At 42.5% G+C, this 25,302-nt stretch overlaps 5 protein-coding genes across 7 annotated transcripts in view; 3 read left to right on the top strand and 2 right to left on the bottom strand.

The window, feature by feature from the left end:
* wrnip1 (WRN helicase interacting protein 1) overlaps positions 1-25,302 on the top strand; it is a 64,806-nt gene that overhangs the window by 3,735 nt on the left and 35,769 nt on the right. The window contains exons 4-7 of one of the 2 annotated variants that reach the window (XR_011585463.1): positions 879-1,099; positions 2,161-2,316; positions 2,828-2,907; positions 3,047-3,385. Coding sequence is in view for 1 of the 2 variants with exons in the window: in XM_070845420.1 (XP_070701521.1) it covers positions 879-1,099; positions 2,161-2,316; positions 2,828-2,907; positions 3,047-3,328 (739 nt within the window). In the remaining variant the exon portion in view is untranslated. Of the gene's footprint in view, positions 1-878; positions 1,100-2,160; positions 2,317-2,827; positions 2,908-3,046; positions 3,574-25,302 lie in introns of those variants that run through there. The other variant, XM_070845420.1, reaches the window with a different exon arrangement.
* On the bottom strand, positions 3,781-5,529 carry LOC139214478 (chymotrypsin-like elastase family member 3B). Its single transcript, XM_070845344.1, has 7 exons — positions 5,447-5,529; positions 5,180-5,351; positions 4,812-4,937; positions 4,449-4,585; positions 4,167-4,309; positions 3,938-4,090; positions 3,781-3,843 (listed from the first exon to the last, which is right to left on the bottom strand). Exons 1-7 carry the CDS (start codon positions 5,484-5,486, stop codon positions 3,826-3,828), a joined length of 789 nt encoding a protein of 262 aa, XP_070701445.1. The 5' UTR covers positions 5,487-5,529; the 3' UTR covers positions 3,781-3,825.
* On the top strand, positions 6,117-12,660 carry dhx30 (DEAH (Asp-Glu-Ala-His) box helicase 30). Its single transcript, XM_070845340.1, has 19 exons — positions 6,117-6,288; positions 6,490-6,626; positions 6,721-6,831; positions 6,931-7,200; positions 7,286-7,435; positions 7,526-7,678; positions 8,256-8,723; positions 8,898-9,281; positions 9,376-9,454; positions 9,564-9,662; positions 9,778-9,953; positions 10,083-10,289; positions 10,391-10,472; positions 10,576-10,769; positions 10,890-11,049; positions 11,207-11,364; positions 11,601-11,704; positions 11,792-11,928; positions 12,052-12,660. Exons 1-19 carry the CDS (start codon positions 6,117-6,119, stop codon positions 12,309-12,311), a joined length of 3,501 nt encoding a protein of 1,166 aa, XP_070701441.1. The 3' UTR covers positions 12,312-12,660.
* On the bottom strand, positions 12,601-15,839 carry LOC139214479 (alanine aminotransferase 1-like). Its single transcript, XM_070845345.1, has 11 exons — positions 15,727-15,839; positions 15,529-15,618; positions 15,310-15,418; positions 14,842-14,975; positions 14,503-14,746; positions 14,330-14,409; positions 14,094-14,230; positions 13,586-13,760; positions 13,306-13,461; positions 13,066-13,178; positions 12,601-12,857 (listed from the first exon to the last, which is right to left on the bottom strand). Exons 1-11 carry the CDS (start codon positions 15,829-15,831, stop codon positions 12,767-12,769), a joined length of 1,434 nt encoding a protein of 477 aa, XP_070701446.1. The 5' UTR covers positions 15,832-15,839; the 3' UTR covers positions 12,601-12,766.
* Positions 16,805-25,285, top strand: sharpin (SHANK-associated RH domain interacting protein). Of its 2 annotated transcripts, none has more exons than XM_070845343.1 (9): positions 16,805-17,269; positions 19,978-20,152; positions 21,141-21,233; positions 21,329-21,470; positions 21,556-21,646; positions 21,727-22,016; positions 22,964-23,063; positions 23,548-23,646; positions 23,751-25,285. In XM_070845343.1, the coding sequence occupies exons 1-9, from the start codon at positions 17,006-17,008 to the stop codon at positions 23,799-23,801; spliced, it is 1,305 nt and encodes a 434-aa protein (XP_070701444.1). In that variant the 5' UTR covers positions 16,805-17,005; the 3' UTR covers positions 23,802-25,285. The 2 variants fall into 2 exon arrangements, with proteins under 2 accessions (XP_070701444.1, XP_070701443.1); XM_070845342.1 differs by having other exon boundaries at positions 23,545-23,646; positions 23,751-25,282.

Raw genomic sequence — 25,302 nt, forward strand, 5'->3', positions numbered from 1 at the left:
TTGGCTCACTTACATCACCGTGGTAACCTATACTAGCCAGCTAATGCTGCATCATTGTATGTTACTACTATAATATCGTTCCATTTCTAAAATGTCTGCTTCAAATGCTAAGTGTTAAAATACACATCATCATATGCTTTTACAATCTTCACAAAAGTGCAAAAGCATCAAACCTTAAACCTTGGTCTTATTATGATATAACGAAAGTCCTCCAAAATGATCATTAAGTAAACATCTCAATAAAGCAGCTTATGAAAAAACAGGACAGGTATTTTACACTTTATTAGTTCTAAGTAGGTAATACACTGGCAACTATCTGTATAATATTTAATAATCAATAACTTTACTATACTCAGGATTTATGGGAAGAATTTTTTTTTGCTGTACTTGGAGAACGGTATTTTTTGGGCAGTAATCAGAGCAGACTGAATATTGTTGAAGTGCAAGCATTAAGGCACCAGGGATATTGATGAGTTTCCCCGTGCATACGAGAGCCATTCATGGCTTGAATTCTGTCACCATTTGAAGTACTTAGGGTTGTTGGAGGGCTTGTCAGCAAGATCGGTTTGAGATGAGGATGATAAGAAGTCACTGGCAAGCACATCTGATGTCAATCATTTCCTTTGTGGACTTCTGGTAACAAATATTTGAGTTAGCATCCTTCAATTCCATCTTTTTCAAATGTAAGATGATATTGCAGCTGTAAGCTTATTGTCAGACTAGCTAAACGAGTAGGAATACATAATAATTGTGATGAATACATGAAATCATTAATCATCATTTTATTTCTTATGTATTGCTTCCATACAAAAAAAGGGCAATATTTAGAAGCATTGAAACTGATACTGTATATCTGTTGTATGTTCCTGTTTTCCAAGGCCAAAGATTTTCATCGAACAGAAAGCTCTGGACACCATAGCCTACCTTTGTGATGGTGACGCAAGAGCAGGACTCAGTGGTCTGCAGCTGGCTGTTCAGGCTCAGCTGAGCTTTGCGCAGCCCAACACATTAGGACAAGATGGCTCTCAGGGAATACTGGTGACGGAGGAGCACATAAAGGAAGGCCTCCAGAGGTCCCACATTCTCTATGATAAAGCTGGTGAGCTGATGTATTTATTTACTGAATGTATTCAGTGAGTGGAAAATGTGCAAGTGCCTCAGACTCAAAAGATGTCTGTGTAATTTTGGAATACTGACGTGCCCCTTTAAAAAGGATCGTGTTTTAGGTGTTAAAGGGGATTATTAAAGGGGATGTGTCAGACAGTTCACAGAAGTATTCCTGCACACGAACACAACGCTACATATTTCATAAATCCATGTCGTTAAATCCTCGCAGCAGTTTCAATACAGCACCCGCCGTCAATAACTTCACTTTAAATAACATCTGAATAAGTCAGCGTTTTGAGCTCAACAGCCCTATTATATTACTTCTTAGAAACTGCGATCACTGTCTTTTCATATGAAACACTCTGAATGATTAGAGGAACAAGAACGTTTACAATGCGCATAACCTTGGAGTGTTAATAGCAGTGAAGTGTAGCTCGCTGTTGCTTAGGAGTGCCACATATTTGTGTGTGTGCGTGTGTGTAACAAGTATTACTGTGCAGTACACATATTAAAGTAGAGCCCCAGTGTCTTTACAAAATTATATCTAAAACTATGACTCAGCTAAAGATATGTTGTGTTGTACATCCACAAAATTTGAAATATGTAATAGAGAATTTCACATTTTCTACAGTAACTAACTAATGTATAGCTTAATTTTTATTTACTGTGTCCTAGTAACAGTATCTACATACTGTAGGTTCAGCCACTCTGATCATTTATACTTTCCCACCCTAACCCTCTCCCTGAATATCCATAGAGAACTGCCACTCACTTTCATCCCCTCTAAGACTTCATTAGTCCTCCACACTGTCCTGTTACATAACACATCAGCTGTCCCAAAAGATTGAGATTTACTGTTCCCTTCACTGTTTGATGACACTGTCCCCCAGCCTGACTTATGACCTTCATGGAGACGGCGTTCTTCCCGTCATTATGGCTTTATATGGTCTCCTTCAGACCGCTGTGAAGGTTTGGAAAGCGGTCGATGAAATGCCACCCGAAGCCTTCTTTTCGTTCTAAATGTATTGATGTTTTTGTGTGCGTTACTCAAAGGTGAGGAGCATTACAACTGTATCTCAGCATTGCATAAGTCTCTGAGAGGCTCTGATGAGAATGCGTCTCTCTACTGGCTGGGCCGCATGCTGGAGGGCGGTGAGGATCCTCTTTATGTGGCTCGCAGACTGGTCTGCTTTGCCAGTGAGGATGTGGGTAAGTGAACTGATTACTTAAACTATATATATATACCACCCATTTACAATTAGTGTATAATTAATTGATTAATCTAATGTATTATTTAACTTTTAGCTCTTTATTTTTTTCTGTTTTTCTGTTGATTTCATCTTATTCTCAGTTCTGTGTAGATTTATGTAGTTTTATTATGGATAATGTAGTTTTATTACAATTACTTGCTATTACTTATATTACTTATTAATGTATTTGTCACTACAGTTCCTAGTTTACAGTAAAATAACTTCTAAAAATAAGTAAACTATAGCACAAATGAAGTCACTAGTAGTAGTTGCAGTAGTATTGTTGTTGTTAAAAGTTATTAATTATTTAATAGTGATAACTGTACAGCACTTACAACAGTACTGTGTTGTATTATTGTTTTGAGAAGAAAAATCTATTTCTTTAAATAGCCTGCTGAACCAGAAAGCTTCAAAAGGCATCCGTTAGTGCAGTCTGACTGCCTCTGTCTCTTGTCTTGTGTGTCTCTCAGGTATGGCAGATCCCTCCGCTCTTCCTCAGGCCGTGTCCGCCTTCCAAGCCTGTCACTTCATCGGGATGCCTCAATGTGAGGTAGGCTTACCTGGCCAAACAGTGGGGGTTTTGGGTTCTCAGTCGACGCATACCTACCTCATTCGCATCCCCGTATAGTTGTTACATCCCCCTGTCTTTACCTCTTTTGCCCTCCTCTCTTTTATCGGATGCTCAACAGGTGATCCTGGCCCAGTGTGTCGTCTATTTGGCTCGAGCACCCAAGTCTGTTGATATCTACAAGGCTTATGGTAACGTTAAGGCCTGTTTGAGGAACCACAAGGGCCCCCTGCCTCCTGTCCCCCTGCACCTTCGTAACGCTTCCACCAATCTCATGAAACAACTGGGCTACGCTAAAGGCTACAAGTACAACCCAGCCTTCAGCGGCCCAGTGGAGCAGGAGTACTTACCTGAGGAGCTGCAGGGAATCGACTTCTTCACCTGGACACCTTCAGACCCATGATGATCTGATATAATGACTGACACAGCTCACCGTAAAAGGTTAAGAATCAAGGCAGCTGTATAATCCAATCTTGTCAAATCATCATGAAGCAGCTGATCCAAATTCAGACTTACAGTTAGGAGTTCATCAATCATCCATGTTATGTTCTAACGTATCTACAAGTTTATAGTTTACAGTTAATTTATTTCTAGATGCAATCATAATAAAGTCCTTAATTCATTCAAATCAATAGCAAAAATGGCCAATAAAAATATGCTGTATACCTTTATTTAAATATCTACTATTTCTATAGTAGATATTTAAATGTTCATCGTTTAAATATGTATATGTTTGTTTATTTTTGTAATATTCCTTGTAACATTTTCAAACATTATTTGAACTGATTAAAATGTTTGGGTTTTTTTATGTTATATGTAATTTTTTTGATGAAATACAACACAAATATAATAGGAAAATGTCATCATGCAGTTTATTGTTCCTCAGTTGTGGAAACGTCTTCAGTTTTGAGCCATGGTCTAAAGGGAAATAACACAAGTTTAAGTTTGTAGATTTCACAAATAGCCCACTGTGTAGTAAAACATTATGTGTTGATGTAAAGTTCAAAGTCACCTCACTGATCCAGGGGAGGAAAGATGCCACACGGGTAAAGACTGTGGGCCTCTGAGGTGTATTACAGCCCCGTCCATCCACAAAACTAGTCACTCCTTGTACATACCACTTACCATCTCTGCCCTTACAGTTCAGAGGGCCTCCTGAGTCGCCCTGGAAGATAATGGCAGATATTGGAGCGGTGGAAAATGGTATTATTTCTTTTACCCAAAGCGTGATTGTTCCTCACATGGCATGCCGACTTGCTCTCTCCTCCTGCACAGACCATTGTTGTCTTTGCCGAGCTACCCCACCAGTCACTTTGACTGCAGGTGCTGTGATCCACCACAGGAAGTAGGGCCTGCTGGAGTGTAGTTGCCTGAGGACCACCAGCTAAAGAGAAAATTGCAAAATAAAAAAATGGGCATTTGAATAATATTTGATATTCTCTTTACAGGTTTCAGAGCAATACGATGAAATGCAACACATCCCACATGAGCTGGGTGTTAGCATACTTGGCGGCAGGTCTTACAGTAGAGGCGGCCCCAGCCCGTGACATAGCAGGGCTGGTTGTGGGCGAGATTATCACCGTGCTGTGGCAGGCAAGCCGGCTGAACCTTGTCATTGATAACCGCACTTTTCTCCAGTTTAAGCAGGGCAATGTCATTCCTACATAACAGGATGAAACAAAGTAAACACGTACACTTGACTGACTTGAGTTTTTTTTTTTTTTTTACAGATTCATTTACATTTACGAGACTTGTATTTACTCAGCTGCTGTTCAACAGAAGCTCTCAGGGTAGGCACCTTTTTCAAGGACATATTTACTCTGTTTTCTTAATAACCCACCATCTGGAGTGTGGGAGTGTTTATGTTAACAAGGACAATAACCTACCCACAAGACACACAGTTGTCGTTCCATTTGGGGTGGATGAACATTTTTGCCACCATAATGGACTGTTCAGGTCCTTCATCTTTGTTCATGTCATGCTCCGCAAGAACCACCCTGTATGTATGGAATCTGGATTGGAAAATAAAACGTTTATTTAGTCACGTTTTAAAAGTGCATATCAATGATATTAAATAAGGTCAAGGTCAGCTTCCCTCACTTCCTCAATGCATTCATTATTCTAACCTGGAGATGTAATGTGGCCATGTAAAAACCACCATAGATTAATTAAGAGAACCCCACATGCCATTTATTTTAGTTTGAAAATAACTGTTAATTTGAGATGTAAACACCACAAATACACTTTTCCTCACGTGATACAGTGTGCAGCAGTCAAGACCCAGTCAGGAGCGATAAGTGTTCCTCCACAAGTGGGGAAGAAAGACTCCAAAGAAACCTGCCATGGCCAGCTGTATGGACGGGCTTCTTCCCCATTCACCACACGGTTTGTGTTGGGCTGGTAGCTGGATACACCACACCCAGACACTTGAACACAGTGAGAGACACAACCAAGAGAGTGTGTGTGGCTTTGTCTTGAGGTAGATTGCTGCATTCAGTCCCCGTGTTTAATGTAAACTCACCTGTTGTAACAACCAGGAGGAGGACTAGTACCACTTCCATCTCTTATTCATCCACAAGAACGGGTTTGTCACGCAGAGCTATTTATGGACAGCAGAGCAGATGACACCAGACGCAGCCTGGGAGTTTTCCTCACATTTTCCAGGTGGCAAAACTGCTGTGTATCAAAAAAAAAGTCAGATAATGGCTGAAAATCAGACTGCATATAGTATGTGCCTATTAAGACATCCCATTAACACCAACCACGTATTTTTACACATTATATTTAATTCAGATGCTCCCTCAACACCCTTAGACATCCACAGGCATTGAGGCCCCGGCAAAATGTAAGATTGTTTTACTGAACAGCACTTGGTGTTTTTATTCTTCACTGTTTGTATTCATATGCTCACAGCTATTCTTAACTATAACTATATGCTTCTGTGCAATACTTTTTTATATCTTAACCTTCTTTTTTGTTTCTAGCCTTACACTTCCTCTGTCTAAACTGTACATAATTTTTTTATATCTCCTCTTGTCCGCTGTAACGTTGTAAATGTCTCTGTCGTGGGACTATTAAAGGAATACCTTCTCTCATCTTATTTAAAATAATAATAATTTCCGCTCCTCGCCAAACGGTGTCGCTGTGACTGCATGTGTTTCTGCCGCAGAAGAAGAAACTCTAGTTTAAAGATGGCGCTGCCCGGTGCGTTTCTCGTGCGGCTCAGACCGCTGCTAAAACTTCCCAAATGTGTCCATACAGGAGGCGAAACAGCATCCAACTGGGGCAGAGAAATGCGGTGGTATAGGACAAAACCAGGAAGCTTTCAGGATCAAGGCTCATCACATAATCAGGCTCAGCAAGGTGAGTGAAGACTCAAATGGCTAACAGATGACAGCTCGTAGCGGCGCTAAACCTCAAGGACATCCATCATGTGAAAACAAGCAATTCATGCGCAAATTACTCGGGTCTTTCACGCCAGTGTATCTAAAGTTAGAGTGGAAGTAAACCCAGTCGACCTTGCTGCTGCTGTATGTCTGACATTTTTTTATTTTTACTGTTTAGGCAACGTGAGCTCAAATCTCTTGAAGGAGTTTCCTGATCCCAAAAGTCTGTTGAATAACACCATCTCCCGTTCACTGGGAGTCAGCGACCTGTCCCAGCTCATCCAGTACACCTGCACGGACAGTGCTGGGGTCAAGGTCAGAACGGAAGTCATTATAAGATGTTGCTTTTCTGGACACACACATGCCACTGAGTGCTACTAGGTTTGTATTGTGACTTTGTTTTCTGCAGAGAGCCACTGTCACACTCCTGTGGCCCTGCAAGATTGAAGAGGAAGGTCATGCCTCCAAGAGGAGCGATGCGGAGCGATTTGCTGCGGCTGCTGCTTGTCTCAAGCTCAGAGTAGGCTGGAGAGTGTTAAAAAGTAGGCTGACATTTCCATTTTGTCCTCCACAGTGTGTTTTAACATTTGCTCCTCATCTCGCCTCTCTGTGTGCACAGGAACTGGGTGTCATCGGTCCACATAATCAGCTCCCGAGGAGGGGAGCAGGCAGGGCGAGAGGGAATGCGCTGTCACTTCTTTATGATGACGAGGACAGCCGGTTGCCAGAAAATGCCCTTGTGTCTAGAGCAGACACAGATGAACGAAAACAATGGCTGTCTCCCGATGAAGACGCCTCCAACATCTTTGAGGCTCTTTCCCAGTTTCCACAATCTAAATCTCTCCTCACCAGGGTCGTCCAGGTGGCCACGTCGTCCAACAGGTGCAAGGTTGGTCGCTCTCATCCTTTGCAGAAGGAAAGCTAAGCACTTGTAACTCATCATGCATTCTAAACATGTCACTCTCTCTTTACAGGAGCTACTGCAGTTCAGGACAAGGGGAGGGAAGCTAAAGAAGTGTCAGCTGACCCTGCACTGGCCAGAGAAGATGACCTTCTCAGCCACGGCAAGCAACCGAGTGATGGCGGAAAAGGCAGCTGCAGCTCTCGCCTGCATGAAACTGAAGGCGAGGATGAGTCTGGGGAAAAAAAACTACCATATCTTTACCTGCATGTTAGAGCTGGGCTAAAAGTGTGTATCGTGTCATCCGGTCCAGGAGCTGGAGCTGCTGGATAATGATAACAACCCGCTGACTCACGCCAAGTATCACCGAGAGCTGGTGAGAGAAGCTGGAGAGCGAGAGAGACGCCCTCTTCCCCTGGAAGTCCCAAAATACCTTGAAGAGCACATGAGGGAGTACCTCGCACAGGTCAGGCTTCACCTCATGGGTGGAATTCAGAGATTTTCTTATCATGGATTTCCTTTTTGTATATGCAAAACATGGTCAAAAGTTTGTGGATGCAAACATCTGTAAACTTTTGGTCTGGGGCTGTTTTTTGGTGGCATACCCTCAGAGCAATCTTAAAGCAACAGCATACCATGATATGTTAAACATGCGTGTTGCTGTGGTCATCTTTGGCTTAAAGAAATTATTTCCTTGGAAGAACTTGACTGGCCTACACAGATCCCTGATCTCATCAAACACCTCTCTGTTAGTTCGCCTTAAGAATTTGTTGATAAAGATTTGTTCAGATGTGGACTGAGCACTCTAATGCAGCACCTTGCCAGATGATGGGCCACCAGAAGTTGTGCCAAGTTAAGCTACAAAATCTTGTAGAAAGCCCTCCCAGATGTGTGGATGCTGTTCTAGCGGCATATAAGTGCCCATATGTTTGGCTTTGAATGTTCCACATTCAAATATGATTGTATTGTTCAAGGGTCCACATGCTTTTGGCCATCTAGTGATGTATTAATGTCAAAAACATATGCTTCATCTTTTATAATAGTACCCAGTGGCAACAGAAGTGCAGAAGCTTTGGGAGGCCGAAGAGGAGAAAGGACAGCAGACAGTAATCCAGGAGGAGGAGGAGGAGGAGGAGGAGGTGACAGACGCCATTACAGGCAGACTATACAGGCCTTTGTCTCAACAGCAGGCCCAGCAGCTCAACACCTACCTGCAGGAGGAGTGGGAGAGAGCAAACCCTAGGCTGAGTTTGGAGCTCCCAGTCGATGCCCACCGTCAGCGTGTGGTTTCGGCAGTGCAGTCGTCCAGGGTGGTTGTGATCGCTGGTGAAACGGGATGTGGAAAAACAACACGTCTCCCCCGTTTCCTGCTGGAGGACAGTGTGAGAGATGGCAAGGGAGCCGAGTGCAACATCCTGGTGACCCAGCCTCGCCGTATCAGCGCAGTGTCCGTGGCACATCGTGTCGCTCATGAGATGGGTCCAGCCCTAAAACACTCCGTGGGATATCAGGTAGATAGAATACTGTTATTTACTCTGTTGTATGTTTTATCAAGAACTATTTTTGTTTCAATAATCAGCAATAGCCTCTAGATGGAGCTCTAGAGAGCTCGTTCTTCCTTTGTTATGCAGTTGTTACAGTTACCATTAGTGGATAAATCTTAGTAATTTCTTTTCTGTGAACAGGTGAGACTTGAGAGCCGACCACCAGAGCAGAGTGGAGGGGCTTTGCTCTTCCTCACGGTGGGCGTCCTGCTGAGGAAGCTGCAGTCGAACCCGTCCCTGAAGGGAATCAGCCATGTGGTGGTGGACGAGGTTCACGAGAGAGACATTAACACGGACCTGCTGCTGGCTCTGCTGCGCACCAGCTTAAAGGAGAACCCTGACCTACGAGTGGTGCTTATGAGCGCCACTGGGGACAATCAGAGGTTGTCTCAGTACTTTGGAGGCTGCCCAATTGTAAAAGTGCCTGGGTTCATGCATCCGGTGAGGGACAGATACCTGGAGGATGTGCTGAGAGAGATGGGACGCCCACTGCCAGTCCAACAGAGAGAGGAGACAGACAAGCAGGTGATTTTCTCTTTGTTGCATTAACTTCAGATTCACCCCACTTCAGTATGTTGTGTGCATATGTCTCACGAATTTGTGTTCTATCTTGTTTAAGGGACAAAGACAGGAGGTCACACCAAATCTAGATTTGGTAGCTGATGTAATCAAGCATATTGACAAACACGGAGAGCCAGGTGACTAACAACCTCTCACCTGTTGCGTTGTTTAATGATGCATTCAAATATATTAGCAACGCTATTGGTGTTTAAGATGATCACCCAAAAATATCCTTTCATGCTTCAGGTGCAGTGCTGTGTTTTCTCCCTGGATGGCAGGATATCAGGGCTGTTCAAGAGAAACTGGAGCCCTACTTTTCCTCAGGCTCACACACGATCTTACCATGTAAGAGAGTACAGACGTATTTACAAAGATTAGAGTTTTGTGCTCCAAAGACACAGGTAGGACTTCTCTCCACAGATGGAATGCATTTATGGTGTCTTTCCTTTCCTTCTTACAGTGCACTCTAGTTTATCCGTAGCAGACCAGCAGGCAGTTTTCCAGCACCCCCAAGTGGGCCAGAGGAAAATTGTCCTCGCCACCAACATTGCGGAGACCTCGGTCACCATAGACGACATCGTCCATGTGGTGGATACAGGAACGCACAAAGAACAGAGTTATGACCCACTGACTAAGGTTAATGTCAAAGTACCTGTGTCATTGCGTTCAACATTTCGGATCTAAAACCAAGCTTGCGATTTGATATAGTTGGAGTCGTTTAAAATGGAACAACTCTGTAATGATCGAATTCATTTGGTTTTCCAGGTCTCCTGTCTGGACACGGTTTGGGTATCTCTTTCTAATGTCACTCAAAGAAAAGGTAGAGCAGGGCGATGTCAGCCTGGACAGTCCTACCACCTGTTCCCACGAACGCAGCTGCAGTCCATGACTCCCTTCCCCATCCCCGAGATCCTCCGCACACCGCTGGAGAGTTTAGTATTGCAAGCCAAAATCCATAGTCCTAACTGCAAGGTATTGGAAAAAGAACAGTGGCTTGTGTATGTTTTTAACATTTTATTTTGTATATTTCTGACCTATTGAATGGTGGACTTTGTCTTTGTTTATGTGTGGAGGCTGTAGACTTCTTATCCCAAGTGTTGGACAGTCCAGAGCGAGAAGCTGTGAGAGAAGCTATCCAAAATCTACAAGACATCGGTGAGTAAGTTACTAATGCTCTGGATTGTGTGGTGTGTGTGCTCTGTGTGTCTAACTTTACATGTTGAATTAATGTCTAAGCTGTCACCGTCAACTTCTGCAGGAGTTTTGGACAAGACGGAAACCCTGACGCCTTTAGGAGAGCGTGTTGCCTGCATGTCCTGTGATCCTCGTTTGGGCAAAGCGCTCGTCCTAAGCGCCATGTTCAGATGTGTTCTGCCAATGCTGTCTGTAGCTGCCTGTCTGACCAGAGACCCTTTTCACAACAGCCTGCAGAACAGAGCGCTAGTCGGCAAGGTGAGATGGTTTTAACACCCACTTGTTGATTCGCGTAGCTTTAAAATGTCACTTTGTAAAACAACCCAAAGCATAATCTTGTACTAACTCATTCAGTCATCTGCGCTCTTGTGTGTCCAGGCCAAAGAGGATCTGAGCGGCTCCAGCTACAGTGACTACTTGGTGTTTGTCAGAGCTGTGTTGGGCTGGCGGAGGGCTCAGCAGGAGGGGGACAGACAGGACAGAGAGGAATATCTGGAAAAACACACACTGTCGAAGTTCAGCCTTCGATTCATCAATGGTTAGTTTAAAGCAGACACACGCGTGCACTCTTTCACATTTATATATCATCACAGTGCACAGTTGGGTTTTTAAATCACTTCTTCTTGCCTTTTTTTTTTTTTTTTTTCTCCTACTTTTCACAAACCGCTTTCTGTTCTCGTCCCATCGTGCTCCAGGTCTCATCTCTCAGTTCAGCGAGAACCTACACGAAGCCAGGGTGGTGTCTCGTGCCAGTGAATGCCAGCGTCACACTTCTCTGTACAACAAGCATAGCAATGAGGATGAGCTGCTTAAAGCTGTACTGCTGGCTGGACTCTATCCCAACCTTATTCAGGTACACAATAAAGGAGTCTGTTATAACACTACTAATAATACAATCTATTTCCCACTGGGTTGAAGCCAGAATTGTCAGATCTATGTTTGGGCTCTTGTAGTATTTACTGTAGTTGTTTCTATATCGTAATTTTTGTTTTTGGTTGTCTTTCCTAAGCCCACTGGTACCTCGTTAGACGTTCTAGCTTAACACAGATGGGGGAAAAAAATCTTATCATACTTTCCTTTTTATTTCAGGTGAAGAAAGGTGTTGTGACCAAAGCAGGCCGCTTTCGCCCCAATGATGTATCTTTACGCACATTCAGTGGGCCAGTACTGCTTCACCGCTCCTCAGTAAACAGGTCCGAACACGCTCCAAAATTCAACTAGTGCAGATATTTACTTTCATGGTGCTAATGTAAACTCATTGTCTTCATTTTGTGTCGTAGAGGGAAGCGGCCCCCTAGTCGCTGGTTGACTTTCTTCACTGCCGTCAAGTCCAGCGGGAATGTTTTCATCAGAGACTCTTCTGCAGTCCATCCACTCGCTCTGTTGCTGCTCACCGACTGCGATATCACAGAGCGAGGTAGGACATTATACTGCTCTCCATCAAAAAGGAGTTTATCGAAACATCGTCCCCCTCTTTGATTTCCAGGGTTGCAGGAAATCCTCCCGTCTTTGTAAATAACTCATTTTTCTTATGTTCCAGTGAACGGAGACAGAGTGGAGGTATCACTTTGCGGACGCTCTAACGTGCGCTGTGAGCTGCCAGTTAAGACCTGGGAGCTGCTGTGGGAGCTGCGCACCTCCATTCAGACCATGCTGTACCGCAACCTCAATGAACCCAGCAACGCAGTCACCACCTCCTTCCAAGATGGAAAGCTCATCTCCTTACTGGTGGAGCTGCTCAACAACACAGACTCAAACTCTTTTGCTCAGAACCACAATAGCGACAGTGAGGTGGATTAATGACACTGATCACTTTCCACACGTGTGCGTTGAATCTGCTGGCTGGCACAGAGGAACCATAGAGGACGATTTGTATGTTGGGTTTTTTTTTGTTTTTTTTTTATTAAATTCACAGTGGACTGTTGTCTGCTACTGTTATTTTGAAGGTAAATGATCTCCAGGTAATATGAGATGAGAACATCCATTGGTTTGGACTGTGGTTTATTTGCTTTCTGAGGAGCAGAACTTGAACTTTACTCTAAGTAAAGAAAAAGCATAAGCTAAAGCATCATTGACCCTAAAGTCACTTTAAAAAGACTGTATGTAGTACATAATATCCTATTTATTGCAATAAATGTTAACATGCCAACATGAGGGAAATGATCTGATCCTTTCATTGTTTGTAATGGATTATTTAACTGCAGATAGATAGAAGTGAGCAAAGAAAATAACTTGTTTGTTTTTCTTCCTTGTTTTTAAGAGGAATCCTCCATAAATTGTGTGTGGAAGCTGGTCAGACGTCTCAGTACTTCCTCCATAGTTTCCTCAGCGGCCATAATGCAAAATCTGCAGAAATAAAGAGTTTAAGATCTCGGGTGTAAGATTTTCCACACAGCATTACAATACATACCATATTTACAGTTTAGAGTTAAATTTTATACGACACTAAATATGTAGCTCTAAAAAGTCCACTTATCATTTTTCAAAGCATGTTTTTTCACTTTTTTTTTCTATAGTAAAGCCTGGTATTTTTTTTTAATATGATGTATTATACCTGATGTGGTAGGTGCCCTCCTTTTGTCCGTACTCACAACCAGGACTGGCAAGCACACCAGCCTCCTCTAGTAGTCTCATACAGTAGAATGTATCTGGTTGCATTCCCACTTCCTAAAATAAGCAAAAAATGTAGAATATTTCATGGCAGGTACACCAGACATATGACATGTTTTTTTTTAATGATTACATCACTGTGGTTCTACTGTGTGTATTTGGTTCTATGAGACTGTATTGTAACCTTGGCTTTTTGAATGACTTTAGGTGGAAGATGCAGACTGGGGAATGCAAACGCTCCTCCTTCCACTGGTTGGCAGCTGAAACCCAGCAGACTGTTAAAAACTTCATGAGCTCTCTTCACATTACGAATCAATGCGGCCCTGATATGTTGTGTCTCCTGCAGAGGAGTCAAGAAAAAAATTATTACACCAAGTAATTTTTTAAATCTCTGAAGGAAGGCAGGCTATTAGATTTCCTGCCAAATAGGATGACTTATTTGACTTGCGTATCTCTGGTCTCACCATATTATAAAGGGGGTATGAGGGATCTCCTGGTTGTGGAGGGTTCGTCATCAGATCCAGGGCAATCTGACCCAACACAGGAGCACAAGAGTCTATTGAGAACAGATTGTAGATGTATTTCATGACAGCGGGATCCAAATTTACAAGCTCCACATATCCACCACGCAGACCACACCTGGTGGGAGAAAGAAAAAAAAAAAACAAGAGGAGTCCGTTTAGATCTGAGAAAGCTGTCCTACGGCTTACGATCAAAGCACACGATCTTCTACAATCAATCAATCAATCTTTATCAATCAATCGAGCAGGTCTCGACCAAATTTTTCAATTAAGAGAGAGACCCAACGATTCAGGAAATCAAAATTAAGTTTTCAAGAATGCCCACATGAGCAAGCATCAGAAATAGCACACGGAGTTGGCTCATCTGTCATGGAAACGGTAGCTTTTTAAAAAACTTCCTGTGCTGTGATTGTCTCGCCAGCTAATGTCTCCATCAGGAATGAAGACTTACTCTCCCATGAAGCCTTTGGATGCTGAGTGGAAGGACGCCAGCTCCACCGTGTCTGAAAGAGGAGGGCCCATCTCAGACAGAACCCTCTTGTAAGAGAAAAACTCACTCTTTTCCCCATAAACACAGTCCTGATAGACCTGTGGAGGAGATCATACAGAAAATCCAAGCATTTATTTGTTAAAGTCTACTAATTTCTCATTATGCCTGGATAAACGACAACACTTAAAGGCATCCACCTCATCGGCCAGAAGAAAGAGCCTCTTCTTTGAAGCAAACCGGATCACCTCTTGCATTGATTTTCTGCTCTGAACATGACCTATGGTCAAAATGGCATGAAAACAAACATGTTATACATAATTCTTGATACAAAAACACACTTATTATCTTCATTTGAGGGAGATTTTAGTACCTGAGGGATTTCCAGGGTTGATGACATACAGAGCGACAGGTTTACAGACTCCCTTTACCGATTCCAGCGCTCGATGTAGCTCCTCTACCTTCAGCTCCCAGCCCTGCTCCTCACTGAGGTAGTAGGGAACGATAACTGCTCCCAGCCCCACCATCGACAAAGTGGTAGTGCAGTGGCTCGGCACTGGGGTCAGCACACCTGCTCTGGGTGAACCCTCGCTGTTCACCAGGACGGTGAAAATGTTCTAATGAGTAAAAGATTGTGTTACCCTGAAGATGATCTACAGGAGGAAGAGACTAAATAGAACATTTACAGCATGTCGGTGATATTGGATGTTACCGTGAGGGACCACTGTGAGCCTGGGGAGATGTATATGTTTTCAGGGTAAGATGGAGCCCCACCATCTCGTCTCGTTATGAATTCAGAGACTCTCTGGACTATTTCTGATATCCCTGCTGTGGTAGTGTAAGAACCTGAAGGAATAAAACAGCTTCAGCTAAACTCTCACAAAGCTCACAGGCTGATGAGAAGCTCAGACGACACCATAAAGCACACTGATATTACTATTACTGTATTTTATCCCTATAGAATATGCAATATCGTATTTATCTCATAGTATTGTATTGTTATTGTTATTAGAACACAAAATTAATTTCTACACTTGTGTTAAGATGGTGGCAGAAATTTTGTAGACAATTAAATCAAAATCTGGGCAAATAAAACTAAAACCATCTGCTTGGTCTGAAACAAGTAGAAGTCAGATGAAATGTAGAAATTCTTTTGTAATTTGAGTGAGCTGACTCTTACCTACGCTGCCTCCAACACATCCCCCAAGCAGCCTCTGAGCCCTCTGTCTGACATCCACTGGCAGTTTGTCGCTGTTCACAAGCTCGGGGTAAAGACATGCTGCAAGAACCTGCAATATATGAAAACGCGCAGTAAAGTATGATTTCTAGTAAAAAGATGCATTATCTCACAGTTGTATTACTGCTAAAGGATGAGCCGTCTTTCAAGGTCACAGATTACCTGTCGGACAAACGACAGAGGCTTCAAACCTCCTCTGTGCGGGTCACCCCAGGACACATCTATCACTTCTTGGTATGGCTTTCTCACTCCCTATGGAGGGTGAATTTAGAATAGAAACATCAGATATCATAACACAGGTTAGAAAACTGACTCAAGAATCCATATTGCAGATTAGCAACAACTTTATTTTTCCTTTACCTGCCGCAGCTGTTCCTTGATCTGACTCGCTTGTCTGGCCAGGACTCCATACTCTAACTGCCACATGTTCCTCACACTTGGACTGATCTCCTGCAGGACAGACATGACTGTAATTCCTCTACACTTCTGTCAGACCAGTGGCTGTGTTGAGCTGAGCTGAGCTCCGTTGAGCTGGCCAACTGCAGCAAGTTCAATTATTTACATGCAAATGGGATTTTCAGTTAAAGATATACAAGGAATATGTGTGGTAATCGGTGTCTTATTAACAGACAGTTTGGGGGCCCACTGTCATTGACAGGATCTCATTCCATTTTAATCCTTTACTTAATTCTGAAAAACCAGCTGAATGAACACTTACTTCTTTGTTTTATATTAACATAAATTAGTCTATAATCATGGAGATCACGACAGAGACATAACAGAGATTTGGATAAATCAGCAGTGTAATCCATATAAAGGCAAAAGATCTAAATCAAGCAAATCACATTAATGTTCCAACGACTAAAAACTTCATGAAACTTCATGAAGCACATAAATATTTCAACTGTGCGTACTTGTACTATAATGTAATATCTTAGGACAACGCACCACGGGCAGGAAATCTGTGCTGTTTTTGAGTTAGAGATCCTCTTCCTGCCTTCTTATTGAATGCAATTTTGCCCTTACACCTGCACAAGTTTTGCTTATAATTGCTTGTTTTTATGCTATTTTATTACTTTTGTGACCACTGTGAGGGACAGCAACGAATAATTTTAATCCATTTTTTTTAGGCTTTTTAAAGTTGGTCTCCTCTTACAAAACAAAATGAAATATTTTCCAGGCCTGCCTTTCATTCACTTTTAAGAATTGCTTTATTGTGGCACTATCGTTTATTTTCCATCTATTTCTTTTTATCCTGAAGCGGCATTGAAGACGAAAAGGCAAAGCAAGAATTTCATTGTGCAGTGAAACTTGTTTTTATCTGTACATATGACAATAAACCCATTGAATTGAATTGACTAGTGTGAAGTCGGATGTGTCCAGGCCACGTTTCCCTACGGACATAAATAATAGACGTACCGTTTTACTTCCTGTTTTGTTTTTCTTTCGCTCCGTGTTTGCTCGGGTCGGGTCGATATGGAAGAATTTGCGAGGCGAGGAGACAACCACAGCCTACCCGTGAAGAAACGCGGTCTCTTCCGACACTGCTGGACCTTATAAAGCAAACAGAAGCAGCGGGCAGCAGCAACACCCGCCGCGGGGCTTCCGACACCCTCGTTCCGCCTCTGGTGTCCGCGACATGGCACTCAGCTCGGGCGGCTGGGCTCCTCCAGCCCCGGTGTCTGCCTCGTCCCAGCAGGCTGCATGCGGCGGGCCTGCGCTGACGGCTTGCTGCAGCACTGTTTTAATGTCAGTCCGGGTTTCCGTGTGCCATTCCGGGATCCGGCCCCTGTGCCTCCCCGGTGCGGGCAGCGAGGCTCTGCGCCTTCAGCTCAGCATGGACCCGAGCCGGGCCGGAGAGTTCCGACTGGCGCTGCGAGATACGAGCGGAAACCGCAGTGTGGTGAGATTTCACACGTACACCTGTGTGTTCAGAGGGTGTGCTGTCAGTGCCCGCTCAGATGTGATCGTGATGAGCCACTTTAGCGATTCACACTTTAATTTTATACCAGCACAGGCCTGTACTCGCCATTTTATGGAGCTCTCAGCCCCAATGCATGCAGCTCAGATTTGGGGATAAAATCACACCAAGTTTCATTGAATGCGTGTGGATAACAAGACATGCAGCTGCAACGAGACACAAGACTTTCACAAAAGTGTTCTAATAATTTACTTAAACAGACGTCCGCCAAAATCAATGTAGCAGCAAAGATTTTCCTTCTTGATTATCATCTGGAAAGAACTCCAGTAACAGTATCATCTGAATAACACGGGAAGCCTTTTAGTTTAACTTTCATTGTCAGTTTTCCCAAAAACTACAACACATTCAGTTTAAGTAGAATCACAACATCATCAGGGGAAATCCTTAAACAGTGCACAGTGGTGAACTGCTGCAGTCAGGCTCTCCTGGTCTTAATGAGACAAGTGGGGAATTTTCTCTCTCAGTTGTCAACTCTTCGAGCAAAGAAACTACCAGATTTCATTACCAGATTAGCAGATTTTTGAGAAGTCTCTATCTAAGAATCCCTCACCAGCTAATAACAAGCCCAATATGAAAAACTGAGGTTTGGCCTTGAAAATTGTGGATTTCTTTACCTTTTCAACCGGGGCTTGTTTATTTGATAGGGATTGTTGAATAGAGTTTTTCTATGAGATAAGGAGAGTGTGATGCAGACAATAACACAGATATGAATAAACAATGTGGGACAAAAGTGACCTTAACAGGAAGTTTTGTCTCCCCGCACACCCACTTTCAACACAGATCACAAGTGCATTTACCTGCTGTAGATGCCTAACCACCACCACCACACAGCTAAAAGTTAGTTTGAAAAGTTTGTTTGAAACAACAACAAGCTATAAAGCTTCATTCAACTGCTTTGTTTTGTGGTATGTGATGATCATTGCAGTCTTGCAGCGGCACTATTGTGGTAGCTGTTAAAGGGGCAGTTCAACAATTTAGTATTGCACTTTCATAAAATGTAAAAAAAAAAAAAAAAAAGGGGGTCAAATTTGAAGCAGCTGAGGCTGAGGCCGAGGTATCCTGACTTTTAGTTCCTGGTAAGCCCCAAGCTCTGAAAAACACTGGGTCCTACAATTCCCATAGTGCAACTAAATTGTGAACCATTAGACCCTCCCTGTCTGGTTAATGCTCGCTTCTTTCAGACTCCAGACACAACTTCATGTTAAAATGCCCCTATTTCAAGCCTGGTCGAAGAAACAGAAACTATAAAAGTGGTTGAGTGCTCCTTTAAAATAACCTTGATACCTAAGATTTGATTGATTATCAAAATAGTCTCAAAGTAATTTTCTATTTAAAAAAAGTTGTATGATGAGCTGAAAATGAATCTGCCACTATTTTGATAATTGACTTTAGTTTTAGTCAGTTTTAAAGAAAAAAAAAATCCAAGTTTTCACTGGTTCAAGCTTCTCAGATGTGATCATTTGCTGCTTTCTGTGTCAAATGTCTGATTCTAAACTTTATATTTTTGGCTTTTGGACTCACAGTTTGGACACATCATCTTGGGCTTTTGGAAATTATAGTGGTCAACTTCGGCTTCATTCTGACATTTTTGAAGCGATTTGTCAAGAAAATAAACAGCAGGTTAATCGATACTGAAAATAATCCTAAATTGCAGCCCTGCTCAGTTAAATGTTATTAATGTTGTTAATGACCACTCTAGTTTCCTTTTTAGCTCATTAGATTCTTCAGGTTACGTTAAGGTAACTGCAGCACTGCACCGCTCCGACACTTTGGGACACATCTCAGTACAAGGACAAGTTCTTTCTTCTGTTTTGGTATTACACATGATGATTTTTCGTCAATGGCCACGTCAATCCCAACTATAGACACACGTGTTTGATCACGCCTGAAGTTGACCTTACGTGGCAGCTCTGCTCATCTCACCACACTGACTTTACTCTCAAACGTCTCCTTTGTTCGTCAAGTTCACTACGCGCTGTTATCCTAAAATATGACACGTTCAAAATCGGCTTTTCATCTTGGTAGAGTCTCAAGTCAGACAGATTTCCCCCCTGACAGTTGAGAAGCTTCCTGATTTGCATGGGTTTCCTTTGATCACAGCTTCTTCTAGCTTGTCTGTCTGAGCTGGCAGACTTTTCATACACAGTTGTATCAGTTTGTACACACACACACTCTCTGGCAGGAGGCAAATCCCTCTTTGCTGCTTTTGTCTACCCACAACAGACATCAGTGCCTGCAATGATTCCACAGTGAATGTTAGAGGGCAGATTATGTGCAAAATCTCTGTAGACTGAGAATTTCACTTGCTTTCTGCCAGAATTCGAGGGATTATTTCCTTTTCTAATACTGTTGTAAAGTTTGTTACATTTTGCTCTTACATTTTGTACTTTTTATTTTTTTCCGTGGTCATGTTAAATTTAATGGTGTGTATATATACAATTAAGAAAAGGTTGTCAGCAATACCTTCATCTGCCAAGGCCTTGAATCTGCTTAATACAATAGGACACTAATCTGCAACTATCTTGATAATTTGGGCCATTTGGCCAACTGCCAAATTTCTGCCAGATTTATTCATTTATTTATTCTGTTCCCTTTGAGATTCACTTGTTTTTGTTGTTTTTTCGCCTCAGTTCATTGCAGAGTTTGACCTGCGCTCAGTGCAGTATGAGGTCAAGTCCCCCCGCTGCCATGAGATGCGTCTTGCTGCTCCGCCCCATGACTGCATCCGCTTCAACTTCCGCTGCGACCGTGAAGCCGAGGAGTGGGCCACAGTGGTGATGTCATCACTAAGAGAGGCACATAGAGGTCAGTTGGACAATTTTCTTTATCATACAACTAAGCGAGCAGTCGTTGCAGCTCTAGCTGATAATGATGCTGACCTAATCATTTTTTAATAGACAACCAGATTACACATGTATGTAGATTTTTAACTATTAAGCCAAATCCATTTGTTTTAGTTATTTCATTCTAATTTTAAATGCTCATTTGCTTCAGCTAGATGGCCTATTTACATTGCATTTCTTTTTCATATGTCTAAATTATAACAATAATAATAAACTAGCTAATACATTTTTAAAAAATGGGAGCGCCCTGGTGGCCTGGTGTTATACCGTGTGACTGCAGGATCTCAGTGCCTTTTATTGTGTTGTCGTACCACTCTCTCTTTAACCAGGTTCCCCATCTGTCTCATATTAAAGGGGAAGGGAGATTCCTACAAATATAATAGAAATATAGTAAAGCAGCACAGCATGTCACCAGTGGCCCCAGGTGATGAGGGAAAATGAAAGAGACAAGAACATTCTCAAAAGACACCACTTTCAAATTGTCATCCTCAGATGAAACACAAAGAAACCAGATGTATTGTACCTTAAGCTCTTAAGGTTAATCATTGATGTCTATTAAATATTTTAGAAACGTACAGTTGAGGTCAGCTTTCAAGGTAAAGCGGCATCCGCTGTGGATGCTCCGGGGCTGATTTGGGCAAAAGTAGTTGCTCCCTTGGCCAAGCACCATAGCTACATGAATCATTCGTTCATTAGGATCATTCATTAGGATATATTGGGGAATTACTAGTTTAAGAATAATGTGTGTAAATTAAATGCACATAAGGAAATGTTAGTGTCTGATGGAGACATGAAAACTGTTTGATCCTTCTCCGTGTTATTAAAGGGTTTTACTCATACGCACGACGGGCCTTTATAAGCCAAGTTCAGCTAGAATAAAAACTGGTAGCGTTGACAGCCACACGCTTTAAACACTTTTGCAATGCAGTTTCTCGTTTCTCCTCCAACAGTCGCAAATATTAACACATGTGAATCAGATGGCAGACCGAACCAAACGGTGGCAGCTGTGGAGCAGTGGAGCTCAGCCTCTCTACCACTCACCGGTGGGTATCTCCGCCTGCCATCATGAGTTTTCTCTTTCTCTGCTAAGAACATGTTCTAAAACTGTCACTGTTGATTGCCACCTCTTTGATTTTAGAGGAGCTATGCTTGGAGCTCACCAAGGCCATTGAAGCAGGTGACACTCAAGCCGCTTCACAGCACGCGTCCGCTCTGGCTCGACAAAAAGCAGTGCTGACGATTCAGCTGTCTGAAAAGAACTACGCAGATGGAGAGATCAGGTGAGAAATGAAAAGTGTGGAAAAGTTATTAAAGGTCGCTCTGATACGTGTATTTTCAATTTATAGAGTCATATCTGTGTTGCAGTTTATCTGTGGTGGTGGAGGACGTGTCCTCATCCTGTTGTGTCACAGTTAAAGTCTTTCCTTACATGACAGTGGCTGCTCTCAAGCAACAGGTCAGACATGATAAATTCACCGATAATTAAATAGATGTAGTGGATTATCTTTCTTAAATCCCACCGCTCTTGTTCTTCAGGTGTTCCTCGAGTACGGCTTCCATCCCCGCGTGCAGCGCTGGGTGATCGGTCAGTGCTTGTGCACCGAGGCGAGGTCTCTGGCCTCCTATGGGGTGCAGAAGGACGGCGATACGGCGTATCTCTACCTGATCTCTGCCCGACAAGCCCGCATTACACGGCAGCTGTTCCAGCAGGACCTGGAGAGCGCGCTCCTCGCCCCACCCCTCCCACCTGGCAACGGCCCCACATCTCAGGATTGGAGAGGATACAGCACGCTGCCCTCGAGGCTACCCCACAACAACCAAGGCGAGTTCACTAAATGTACCCTTACTGTCACAGTTAAGGCAGAAAATATTGCAACAGTGACATATTTCTCATTCTTTTGGCTCCAGGACTTTGGATTTTAAACCATAAATATGAGGTTAAAGATAGAATGAGTAAATTTTTTTTAAAAACAATGTATAGTTTCATACAAAAATAATCTCTCTCAATCATCTCTTATGGCCACCAGTGAGTGATGGTGTCTGTATCTGCAGAGACTCTCCCCTATTCCTTATATCTCCCCTTTTCTTATTTTGCTGTGCTCTGAACATTTCTGGGCATCAACCTTTGGCCTGCGTGCGTGCATGCGTGCGTGCGTGTGTGTGTGCGTGTAGCCCCCAGCCAATAACAGCCAGCAGGCCAGATTGTAAGCACGCACCCAAGAGGAAGCAACAAGAATGGCGAACACAAATAGTAAGATAAAAAGCCAAGTGAACAAAGCTCCTTCCAAGAGTAAATCTGGGGTTGGCTTTCACCTGCTGGCCAGCACCCGGAGAAGGAGAGGCCAACTTTGAAAGATTTGCATACAAATTTCAAACAAAATGGCTTTATTTAGAGTTATGTTCACTTCAGTGCATGAATTGTACGCCTTCAGTTTACTGACCATGTGTGGTCAGTGATTCATGATTTTTGTACAAAGATGTTCAATTGAAGCTATTCAAAGTTTTCTTTATTTTTGGACTTGCAATATTGTGAGACAATCAATAAAACTTCCATCAGTCCTTCCATCCTACATTGTTCCTCTGTGGATATAAACACTGTCACTTTCTTATAGTCATTGTTTAATCTAAAATCCAATTTGCTGAAGTAGAGAAGAAACACCAGAAAAGATGTCACCGTCCAATATTTTCTGACTTGTTATAAATACTTAATTCACCTAGAGAACGCACAGCTTTATAAACGTGTTTTTTAATTGTTTTCGTCAACTTCAGGGAGCACAAGTGGAGGAAGCGATAAACCGGGTGACATCAAAGATGTGCTCGACATTGAGAATCTACAGCTGAATGATCATCCCAACAAAGCCAGTAAAACACAGGTATGTTACCAGTCTACTCTGTGAGGTGTAGGCCTAAAAAGGGGAGAATTAACTTGCTCCAGCATTGTTGGACAAAATTGTGGTGTTCCATCCTTGTCATATCCGTGTACATTTTTATGGTATGCTGAATTGTAGCTTTAAGGTGTTTTTTTTTTTTAATCACACAATGGAGAGAGGAAAGGATGAGGATGTGTTTATATCTCATGCACACAGAGACAAGGGTGCCATTGAATGAGAGGGTGCACACTGGTGAAGTTATACACAGTCCTGCCACCTGATTCACACTGTTCTCATAATTGTTAGTTAATGGCAGTAACATACGTTCCAACTACGTGTTGGTATCCATGTATTTCAGTCCAACCCTATTCAGCAAAAATATAGACATAGATGAAGGAAATGTATCTATGAGCTAAATGTTATGAGAAGAATGTAATTAGCCACATTATTCTTTTTAAATCTGTGTCACCTTACATCCTCTCAGCAGACAGAGTGGGCTTGTCCCTCATGCACTTTCATCAACAAGCCGTCCCGTCCGGGTTGTGAAATCTGTGCCACAGCCAGACCGGACACACACATCCAGCAGGTACTGCACAGTAATTCAGTATTCAGTTCTATTGTACTACTCCTCCTAACATTTTCCTTCTGTTGACAGTCGCCCCCTTTTATGTCTTCTATTCTCTCACAAAGGAGAAAGGAAGGAGAGAGGATCGAGGAGAGTCTGGTTTAAGCAGCAGCTGACTGCCCAGCGTCGCTCTTTGGCCGCCATGTCTCACTCACTCACATACTCACATGCAAACAACATGTTGACATAATACTCACATAAAGACTGTCAAGTGCACTGAGAGTCCTCTGGCAGCTGGCTGGCTGCTGAAGACCGGAGCGTTTGAAGCACTGTAGCATGACAGAGCTGCACTGGCCGAGGCTCAGACGACAAACAGCAGACACAGAGCGTCAGCTTTGACCGTTTATCTGGACTTGACCATGACATACATCTGAATTTGGCCTGACCTCTTTATTTATTTTACTGTGTGTGTGTGTGTGTGTGTGTGTGTGTGTGTGTGTGTGTGTGTGTGTGTGTGTGTGTGTGTGTGTGTGTGTGTGGCGCAAACAACACAGACGACCCAATATTTATTTTAGGGAAGAGACGTGATGTACTGTCTTTGCATGGCATTGCAGCTGAAGATGAGTGACTGAGTTTCTACGAACTGTGAAGTGAGAGGAAAGGTGAAGCCTTGCTCTGTATGTCAGTGCATCATCTGCCAAAATGAGGTTGGAAGCCATGGAGAGGAGACGGTGTGTCACGTTTACAGGGTTGTCAAGTGCTTTTATTTTTGTATAACATTGTATTAATTGTTATTTTTAACAAGATGCATTGAGTAATTGATGTACATTTTACCAGTTGATCTAATTTTACTCAATTCCCTTTGAGCTGTGACAGCAATGGAATGATTTGTTTTCAGTACATATTACTGTAAAAACATGCATTAGCTGAATAAACATAATGGAACTAAAAGAAAGCCTGTGTGTCTACTGATATACAGTGATTTGATTGGCAAATTGTGCTTATTTACCAGATGATATTGTCATCAGTTATCTTGGATTGTGTTTGAAATAAGTAGAAAGCCAGTACTTCAAACTTGGGACTATGAGCTTATTACATATGAGTTATTCTGAGTTCCTGACTAATAAATGTCAACATCCAAATCATAATTACAACTGGAATTCAGATTTTCTGAACAATTTGAAATATCCAACTTAATAGAAAGTGCCTGAAAACCAAAAATATGTACAACTTGATGTCAACCAAAGTTTGTTGTTCAGTGAAATGTCTTGAGCTTGACCCATACAGTAAGAGTCAGAATATCCTTGCCACCACATTTTTCTATAATTCTGTTAACTGTCTCTTGTGTTTTGGTAAATAAAAGGTAACCTGCAGCGTTCTTGACCTCTAGTAGTGCTATGGAGGAAGAAAATGCATCCATCTCGTTAGTCAGACCTCAGTGATACACACTGTTCTTTGGTGAGTAAGATCACTGACCTCCAGCCTTTTTGCAGTTTTTGCACACACAAGTTTGAGTTGTGAAGAAGCAGGTAGTCATGTTGCTTATATTCCATACTTTATCTTTGACAACTTTTGATGATCTGTGATTCAGCGTTTTATGTGTTTGTGTGTAAAATGTCTAATTTAAAAAGGTCTTTAACTGAGAAGGTGCAGTTTTGAAATGTTATGACTTGCTGT

This window comes from Pempheris klunzingeri, chromosome 15, assembly GCF_042242105.1.
Source record: "Pempheris klunzingeri isolate RE-2024b chromosome 15, fPemKlu1.hap1, whole genome shotgun sequence".
NCBI classification, from domain to species: domain Eukaryota; kingdom Metazoa; phylum Chordata; class Actinopteri; order Acropomatiformes; family Pempheridae; genus Pempheris; species Pempheris klunzingeri.